Raw genomic sequence first — 10,203 nt, 5'->3', positions numbered from 1 at the left:
CTGCCCCGAAGTGAACCTGATCTTTAGGAATCAAAGACCGAAAGACTCCCTTTGAAAGCCATTTAGAAGCTAGCTCCTTCTACAAGGCCCCCTCCCCCATGCCCCATGGAAGCAAAACTTCAGGGAAGCCACCAGAGTGGGAGGGGCAGTTCCCGGTGGGCCCCCCTTGCCTCGGGCACTGCCTTCTCAGCCATGCCTGCCGCAGGCCTCTGGGGACATGCAGAACATGCAGTCAGAGTACTGCCACCTCTCCCTGGGTTTTGTGCAAGCGCTTAGCAAGGGCAGTTGGGGTTAGGTCCTGTGCAGCCAGGCCAAACACGCAGCCCTTCCACAAGGGCCCCCAAAAGCTCCATTTACCTTCAGTTGCACTGGAGGGAAGAGGAGGCTGCCGACCCTCTCTGCCACAGCCAGAGACGTGGGCCACTGTCACCTACGCCCCAGGCAGGAAGAGAGCACCAAGAAACAGTCCACATGACACTGAAGCACAGACAAGACAAAGTGCAGTTTTTAAAAGGAAGATTTATTTGACAAGTTTCACTTAGCGCAATACACCTAAAAGGAAATCACGATACAAGGAAAGGTTTAAATCAAGGCCTCAGAATTTCATACAAACACCAAGACCAAAATCCTAACGTATGGTGTTGCGTCTCAAAGTCCCCCATTAACTTAAAAAAAAAAAAAAAAGCTTCAACTTACGTGCCTTAGAGGTTATTAAATGAAACTAGAATTAACAAACATGCCAAATGTGTTCACTTTTAATTGTAGACACAGCTCCTATATTGAGTTTTACAAAAAAGCATGTCTTTCAACATGCATCCCAACAGTGTTCAATGTAATGTGGTAGAAGAGCAACATTTAACATAATTCAACTGCTTTAACCTAAATACACTTGCTGCTTAAGTACATCCTACAATAGAACTAGAGAAAAGCTGAAAATTGTTTAACAGTTATAGTTTACTCCGTTGTTACATCCTAGATGAATGTTTGTGTTCAAAAATACTGAACCTTAAGTCTTTAAACAATCCTGATTTCCACTTAGAGTAAGCATCAATCACAAGCTTGTATTGCAAAACTGTTAAACTTTTTTAAAAAAAACGTTGACCAAGAGTCAGTGATCAGGATCAGTTACATCCCCCATCCACCACTCATACTGGACATGCTAGACATCCCTCCCATTCCGTTCACGCCCAGAGATGCTCGGCTTCCACTACTGTAGTAGCTGCTGTTCACTGCGCCTTGGCTGCCTGCAGAGAGAGCAATGTGACAAGTCAGCAGAATCATCAGATCATCAGTCAAAACAGAGCATTCCAAGAAAAAGTTTAAAAAGTATACGAGTACAAATGGCTGCTGTCCAAGTGGCGAGAAGCATGTTTGGGAAAGGGGACTCCCGACTCCAAACAAGTCTCAATTAACCCCTTTTCTCTGCAGTACCAACTTGCCAGACTCTTGTGCTACCATTTAATCGGATGCTTCAGGATCAACATAGAAAATTAAGTTTAAAGGAAAACTAGTGTTTTTCAAAAATTGCAAAAATTACTTCATGTTGTTTTTAAAGCTAAGCAAAGCATTTTAAAAAAAAATTTACCATAAAACATTCACAATGTGTCCATCGAATGGCATGTATGAATAGGGAGGACGGGGGCAGTCTCTTTGCTTTTCCTATTCATGGTGGGCAAGAAGTGAGATGACAGAAGTTGGGACTTAAGGCAACTCACTGTGCCCAAAATGGCAGCCTCCATGGAGTTAAGTCAGAGCCATTGACTGCTATAGAAAGTGTTATTACAACATATCAGTATTTGCTATTGGGAATTTAAATTATATTTTTTGAGAAAATATTTACCTATGCAATGTTTGATTGAAAATCACTGGAGTTTTCCTGTAAAACTTGGTCTGCAAAAGGATTTTGTAGGGTAAGACTATAATACCAAAATCACCATTCTTTAGACCAATTGAAAAAAAATAAAAATAAAAACAATCCTAGGATAAAACTGACTAGTAAATACGGTCCTAAACCCAACCACCATTCTACTATTAAATTCTCCCTCCATCTAAAATGGATTTAATGCTAACCAAAAGACAGAAAAAAAAAAATCAACAGTTTAATTGTTTAATAAATGGAGGCAGATGTTTTCTGGCTCGACATTAGTCCAAGTTGCAATGACTAATTTTAATTTATAGAACACTTCCCCCTCCCAATGATTGGTTCCAAAAATTAAGCTATTAATAATAGAACAAGTTACATTTGGATCAAAAGCAAACATTTATTAACCCACTTTCACCAAAAAGGAGCCTGCATATTCCCCCATCTAAAGAAACCTGCCTAAAACTTATTTCAAGTATATAAAAAAGCACACTTACCATATCCACTCATGCTGCTCTGGCCGCCATAGCCGCCTCCGTAACCACCACTCAGCTGCTGACTGGCTGGGCCGCCATAACTGGACTGGTTTGCTGTTAAGTTAAGAGAACATTAGGACCTTGTTCCGTATGTAATGTGGTACCTGGTGGTACCGGGCTTGTAATTCTAAATCTATCATTTTCCAGTCTTGATCTCGTATCTCTATAACCCTCTGCCTCCTTCTGCCTATCGCCTATGACCAAACTACCTTTCTATCCATCACATGAACTAGACAAACATTTATAAACCAGAAGGCCAACAGTATGCACATCAGCAGGACTAAATCCACATGATTCCGTAAGTAGAGGCATTCTGAGAAGACCTTAGGATATTGCTTAACTGGGGGATTTAATGGGGCTTTCCCCCAATAATTTGATACAGTAAGGTTATGTCATACACAGGTTATCACTGAACATCTAATTCTGCCCAACTAACCATGCCCAAAACTTTACTGACCTTGTGCTTTTAACTAGGTATTAATTTTAGACTTCTACTTCATACTTAAGACAATTCAACTAGTTTCTGCAGTCCCCTCCCCCAAAACTACTAAAAACTAGTTATCTAAACAATTTTATTTAACTCACAATGATCTAAATAAGCCAGACACAAAATTCAAATCGAAATCTCTTTGCCTAACTTAATTATGCTAAACTCCTTATAACTTAACTTATATAATCGACTTATATAGGTATAAATGTTTTGGTTTTTAAAAAAACTAACGATATTTACACAAGCCCATGCCTCCCATCATTTGGCTACCATAAGCACCACCGCTTGCTCCTGCTGTAGAATTCAAGAAGAGTTCTACATATCTGTGTTCTGAAATGAGAGAAAAGGCATACAAGGTTAGCTTAAAAAAAAGACACTAAAGTGATATTTACACAAACCCATGCCTCCTAGCATTTGGCTACCGTAAGCACCACCGCTTGCTCCTGCTGTAGAATTCAAGAAGAGTTCTACATATCTGTGTTCTGAAATGAGAAAAAAAAAGTTTGAAAATGTTTGTTGGTAAAAGAAAAAACATAAGCACTTTAAGTTCTTAAACAAGTAGATCAGTGAACTTCAAATACTTTTGGTAAAAAAATTCTAGCTGCTTACTCTGGTTTCAACCACCAGCCTTTTGATTTAAACATTCATCTAAATTGTTCTAAGTTTGTCAATTAAGGATATACTTCAAGTCCACGTTACCACAAACCCCTTTTCAATCACACTAATTTTTAAAACCCACACGCTTTTTAAACACACACCATAGAACTAACCCATTATGGGAGAACAAATTTCTCATGCATCCGTACTATTTCTCTATCACAAACACTGGTCATTCCAACCATCTGTTACAGAGACCCCAAGATACTTAAAACCACACTTACGCATATTTGCTTTGTCTTTTGACATAGCTGCCACAGCATCTTCGTGAGTTGCAAACTCAACATCCGCTTCACCAGTTACTCTGCCATCAGGACCAATTTCAATATGTACTCTCACAGGATTGAGCGGTGAAAAAAACTAAATACAAGGTATTTCAGAGAACGAAGTCAAAGATCCACCGTTACCAAAAAAAAGCACAATTTAAACCTGTTTCACCTAATTAGAATAAAAACCAAGTTTTTACTGCTATCCTGAACCAGACACCTCGTAAATTTATCCGACACTTACATTATAAATGTCATTCTCAGTAGCTCTGTAAGGCAATCCCCGCATGTGTACACAATGTCCTGTTGTGCTCTGGAAAGTAGAGCCACCATCCCCATATCTGTGGTCAGACATTCCTGAAAAACAGTAATTGAGGTCTAGATTTACAAGAGTGTAAGTATCCTTCAGCTGAGAAATTCAATTCTTACCTTACCTCTTCCAAATCTATCCGACCCAAATCCATAGCCATCATTATAGCCATTATAATCATCATAGCCTCCGTAACCTGAAAGACAGTAAGGACAATCAACCAAATGAAAACAGTTACAGGAGGAACAGAGCTTATAATGCCTGCACGGCCTCACGTACCTCCACCATAAGCACCACGCCTCATCCGTTCAAAGCCAGCCCCCCTGCCAATGCTGTTGTACCCTCTGCCAGCTCCAGGTCTGTCATAGGGACCTGGCCGCTGCATGGCCATAAGCTTTCGTGGTGGATCATAGTGAGTTCTAACTTCAGCGCGACTGCTCTTAAAGATTTCGATATACCTAAAGCATTGTTCATGAGGGAAAGGGGTGGGGAGGGGAGAGAAAACATTAGTCCATTTCATACAGGTACTTAGTTACACAAGAAAACAATGTAGTCATAGCCATGAAACTGACTAATATTTAAAGCCAGATTTCTTATATTTGCATAGGCAATGACCAGAAATTCACTCAATTTTAAGATTTAATGTAAAATTTATAGAGTAAAAGTCACTCCTCTGAGGCAGAGAGCCCAACCTTAGGGGTAAAGAGGAGTACTATAAATGTCTTAGGAGGGAAAGAATTCCACTCAACTTTCAACATTTCATGTCTTAAATCCGTTGGCAGCATGTATAGCAAGTGGGCTAAAAAGCCAGCCTCCACCAACAGTCTAGCCCACACTACACATTTCCTTTCGCCAATAATACCCCAGGCCTATGCTTTTAGTAGGAATCAGCATAGGTAAGCGCATGCTTCAATGAAAAATAGTCACAAGCAAAGAGAATAAAACCTTTTGTGACAATTTCTTGAAAGCTATGCTTATTAATACATATGCAGAATATTTATACAGCAAGAAAAAGTTTGTTGCATTTCAACTTTAAAAACAAGATCAGAAAGTATCACATTTTCTTATGGTAATATTAATTTACTAGGTGGGTGTTATTACAGCTAAAGCCAGGTTTGCATTAACATTTTTTAAAGCCATAGTCTCTCAACTCTAGTGATTAGAATTAGGAATCTTACAATATTGTCAGGGAGATCAAATTAACTGGGGACAATTTTAAAACCTAAACTTTCATCTCAATGCATTATGGGACTTTAACACAGGAAATTTGAAAATTGTGGCAAAACATCAATCAATTGGGACTAGAAAATAGATTTCTTCCTTCTAAGCAGAGAGAATATGGATTTAATTGTTTACCATAAGAAAAGTGACAAATCCAACCAACCATCCATCCCCACCTGTGCCCTATTCTTTCCTTGTGTTTCTTTAGAGCCTTTTCAGCTATTTCCTGTGAAGCAAACTGCACGAAGGCCTCCCCCGTACTCCTCCCCTGGAAGTCCACCGGCAATGTTATCCCATTTGGCACGATTTCCAACCCTTCAACCCAAGGACAAATAACCCCAGTAGGGGGGCAATATTAACATCACAAGCCCAAAAATGATTCTTCTTATAGCTTTAAATAAACCAGAATTTTAACTTTAGGTGAACGGTATGCTTTCAACAAGTAACTCTTTACATATGCATTGTAATAATATGAAGTTCCATTATTACAAAGTATAACTCAATTCTTAACACACCCCATGGCATAGTATGTAAAAGAAAAAAAAACAAAAAACAAAATAAAAACAAAAAAAACAAAAAACAAAACACTTGAACACAGGATGCATTAAGAATTCAACAATTAACACTCTAATCTATGCAAATTAATGTTGAGAATTACAGAAGAATTTAATAAAGTTTCAAGCATTAAATACAACAGTTACTAAACTTAAAACACACCTTTTACCTTATTTTATATTTCAATGTTTTAAGTTAGTGGAACTTCAACTTTTTAAAAAAATTACACATTTAAACATTTTATATACAAATTGAAACATTGCTTAAGTCATATAATTGACAAACATACAATCTAAACTTTTCAACAAACAACTGATCTACACAGCACAATCATGCACTCTTATGCTCTAACAGTAGTATGATTCACTTCTGGAAATTCCGTCTATGAAAAATCCTTTCCGTGGATACATTCCCAAGCTTACAAAAAGGGCTTAAAGCACTTTCCTAGAAGATATGAAATTATGTTCATATTTAACGTTGACAGATAGCATTCAATTCTCACCAATTTAGACAAAAACAATCAAAACAGACTTGATTTCAAAAATTCTGGCAAAGTATTAGGACTTGATAACATATCTAAGTCAAGATTTTAATACATACTACACTGAACCATGAAAGGATTTCTTGTTCTTAATCCCACTTTATTACATCATGATTATTAAAATAGTTACTTAAAATATGTTATCTAACATTCTGCTAAACATGCAATTTTATCAGCTCTTCAGCATAAAAACATTCAAATACTTTAGGCCCAGAACAATTTCAAAGCACTTTCTGTATTTCAGATACTGAGACTACATTCAAACTACTCCTACATTAGACCGACTTTTAGTAAGTTTATATAATTCCCTGGCTAAACCAACCATAAAAGTTGTTGTGGGTTTTTTTTCCCCCCATAAAGAGAATTAGACCATTAGAGACATTTCTGGGCCCATGACCCAATGTGTCTTAAGACATAGGCGCTTGCCATAAATTACAACCACCTAACTGATACTAATCTAACGTTAAGGAATCTTACCTTTACTTGGTACTTTGCTGAACAGCATTGTGAGGAAAGTAGTTAAGCTGTCGAGGACAATCCTCAAACATCTACTCTGAACTACAACACTAAATATAGGCAAACTTAGCATTTTGGAAGTACTTAATTTCCACCTTTAAGATGGGCTTAAATTATTTGAAGGTCTCCAGGAAGAAGAAAACATTTAATTCATCTGCACATACTCACACCTGTTTAAGTATCTAAGCTACTGGACTTTAAGGTCTATTAAATCACATGTTGCCAGAAGCTTGCCAGAACTCACTGCTCAGCATCAAACACAACTACATACCTGAGAAGAACTGAACAATTTCTTCCTTGCTACATCCAAAGGGGAGTCCTCTAAGCCGTACAAAGCCATCATTGGCCGTGTCAGGACTATTTGGACCAGTATGCTTCAACACCCAATCCATTTCAACGTTGTTTGACTTGAATACTGAAAGAGGTGCTTAGAATTAGTCAATTTTGGAAAGTTAGAGAACAAAGTTCAGACTTCCTAGGTCTTTAGATAATCTAGGAAGAGCTGCCATAAACTCCCTTAGATGACCATTTCCATGCGGTCAAATACCTAAAATTCAGAAGGGGTAAGATAGAGCTCTAGGTGTTTAATATTTTATTTACTGTTACTAGGGCAACATAAATCAAACCTTCAACATATCTGTGTCCCATAGTTTCTCTGTCTTTTTTCAGGGCCAATTTGACTTCATCTTCTGATTCAAGTTCAACAAAAGCCTCGCCACTCGGTCTGCCTTCTCTGGTGTAGATGAAACGAATACCTTGAGCCCCATTTTGAATTTTGCAGTCTGGAAAGAAAACAACCGTTAATACAGAATTTAAAACTAAAAAACCACCTCTGGGTGATACAGATGAAACGCCTGTTTATTCCCCTGCTACAAAGCAGAGCTTCTACAAAGCCTAGAATGACCCACAGTACCAATTCCCAGGGCCACTTTCCAGTACTTAAGCACTTATCTTCCCCCAAACTTTCTTATTCTCTGGACACCTTCCCATTGCATCAAGAAAATCCAATAGTCAAAGCAATTTCTTAAAGTTATCTCCAAGTCCTCTCCATTGAACATCCTTTGTAACCTCTCATAAACTAAGTCTGGACTCTGATTTTATGCCATTTTCTGAGTCTGGTTTCAAGTTTCAGTCTGGGGCACTTGATGGTTTTACCTTACTGGCAGCAACATACAATTTCTCCTGCGAATCCAAATTGCAGGGCCAATACTCACCTAAAAGGGGATCAATGTTAGCAAGCTAAAATGCTCCAAGTTGCACAGCTGAAGCCAAACCCAGTCTTGCTCACTGCAAGGTGGCTTCCAGTGTACTTGGTTCTCGTTTTACAGGTCGTTTTCCGTTACCAATGCTAAATTCAGATAATAGGTCAATCCTACAAGTGTCCTTCCAAAACCTGCAAATTTCTCCCAAATATATCTGTATCAGGCTAAACTCACACTAACAATAAGAACAAGGACATTTTGGTAGAAATTATTCAGGAAACCTGCATACTGGAAAAAAGCTACACAGGCAAGTGAACTTCCCTGGGCTTCAGTGTCCTCAACTGTAAAGTGAGCCAGATCAAGAACTAGATGGGCAAAAACTCTTCACAATTACCAAATCTTGATTAGGAAAGTTTTCTGAAATTAAGAAGTGACATTTTAACTTTCTGAAGTCAAAATCCCCACTTCAAGGACACACCGAAATTGGGAATAAATTGTTATACTTTAAGGATTTGCAAAACGTATTGTTTGCCCAGCTAACTGGACAATTTTCCCAGGATGGAAAGCGAAATCCCATTTATCCTTTCGAAAAGACAGCCGTAGAAACACTAGTGCTTAGAGTAAGTGAAGACGACAAAAAAATCCTCCAGAGCCCGCACTCCCCCTCCCCCCGCCCCGAGGGCTCGGAGGGCGGGCGGGGCTTTCGCAATTTCCATTGCGTAACAGCGCCCGGCCAGGCGCGAGCAGCCCAGCGGGAACGGCTGCCGCCCGCGCCCCACCAGGGGGCGCCCCGGGCCCGGCCCGCCCCGCCCTGGCACGCCCGCCTCCCGGCTCGACCGCCCGCCCGCCCGCCCGCCGGCCGGCCCCGGCGGCGAACTCCCGCCTCCGCTTCAAACTCACCAGAAAAAAAACGCTGCACCTCGTCTGCCGAGCAAGACCAGGGCAAGCCCCGGACCTTCACCACGAATCCCTCTCCGCCTTCGGTGCCCAACATCATCGTCTCCTCGTGGGTCCTGGCGTCGACGCAGACTGCAGGCGGGGGACGAGCGTCAGACTGGGGAAATGATCCCATTAAACTGCCCTCCGGGCTCGAGGCGGCCGCCGGCCTGCGGGGCCCGAGGAAGAGCCGAGCCCGTGCGGACGCCCGAACCCCGGCGATTCCAACACTCGACACCCCTTCGGCCTGCGCCCAGGCCCCCGCAGCCGCTCTGGACACCAGGTGCCACTGCCCCAAGCCGAGGGGGCCCTGGCCTAGCGCCAGCGTGGAGGCAAGGAAATGGCGGCGGCCGCTTCCGCTCCGCCTCCTCCGACATCTCACACAATAGAGTCGGCGCGGCCTGCAGGCCTCGGCGGCCCCGCCGCCACTCGGCGAGCTCTTCCTGGCTCCACGCGGCAGCCCGCACCTTGCCAAGGCCCCCCAGGCTCTACAGAGGTCTCGGGGCAAGCAATCCTCCCAAAAATGGCATCCTCGGGGGCCACTGGGCGGCAAACACAGAGCCACAAACACTCACCTGAACGCACGACTTCGGCGTGGCTGAGAAGAAATGGCCAGCAGGCGCCTGCGCAACCTAAATAAGGCCCTTTGAACAAGCTCTGCGCACGCGCAGCTAGTTGCCCGCACCGCCCCCTTGCGTCACACAGAGCTCAGACGCATGCGTAATTTCATGAGCCGGCCCCCACTCTAGCCGGCGCACTATTATGCGCATGCGTTTGGGGCTCATCCCCCTCCCACCTCTATAAACCCGCTGGGCTTTTTTGCGCCTGCGCCATCCCGCGATTATTGAACTTGGTTTACGATTTAGTTTCATGCGCATGCGTCGTCCTTCAAACCGTTCCGTCGCCTTACCCGCCAGAGTGGGGGAGGGGAATGGCGGCAATCAATTCCCCGTAGGGACCGTATGTAAGGCAGTCCCGCGCTCTGGGTTGTGAGGTGGGTGGTGAGGTGGCCGTGTTCCTACCCCTTCCCTAGCCTATTATCCGCGCCCCGGGCCGACCTGAAGGGACAGCCGCTCCCTGCCTTGGCGCCTCCTGTACCCCTTTTCTCCCTA

At 42.3% G+C, this 10,203-nt stretch overlaps 1 protein-coding gene across 5 annotated transcripts; it reads right to left on the bottom strand.

Annotated features, from left to right (window-relative positions):
- Positions 1-499: 499 nt before the first annotated feature.
- On the bottom strand, positions 500-9,752 carry HNRNPH1 (heterogeneous nuclear ribonucleoprotein H1). Of its 5 annotated transcripts, XM_032395706.1 has the most exons (14): positions 9,667-9,752; positions 9,056-9,184; positions 7,580-7,735; positions 7,225-7,368; positions 5,518-5,656; positions 4,400-4,578; positions 4,245-4,316; positions 4,055-4,188; positions 3,769-3,904; positions 3,310-3,369; positions 3,128-3,217; positions 2,359-2,451; positions 1,841-1,890; positions 500-1,244 (listed from the first exon to the last, which is right to left on the bottom strand). In XM_032395706.1, exons 2-13 carry the CDS (start codon positions 9,150-9,152, stop codon positions 1,841-1,843), a joined length of 1,350 nt encoding a protein of 449 aa, XP_032251597.1. In that variant the 5' UTR covers positions 9,153-9,184; positions 9,667-9,752; the 3' UTR covers positions 500-1,244. The 5 variants fall into 5 exon arrangements, with proteins under 5 accessions (XP_032251597.1, XP_032251595.1, XP_032251596.1 ...); XM_032395704.1 differs by lacking the exon at positions 1,841-1,890; XM_032395707.1 differs by lacking the exon at positions 3,128-3,217 and having other exon boundaries at positions 749-1,244; positions 3,280-3,369.
- Between the last annotated feature and the right edge of the window lie 451 nt (positions 9,753-10,203).

The sequence above is a fragment of the Phoca vitulina genome, unplaced genomic scaffold (assembly GCF_004348235.1).
Source record: "Phoca vitulina isolate PV1807 unplaced genomic scaffold, GSC_HSeal_1.0 scaffold87, whole genome shotgun sequence".
In the NCBI taxonomy this organism is placed as follows: Eukaryota; Metazoa; Chordata; class Mammalia; order Carnivora; family Phocidae; genus Phoca; species Phoca vitulina.
This window is presented reverse-complemented; position numbering and strand designations above follow the sequence as displayed.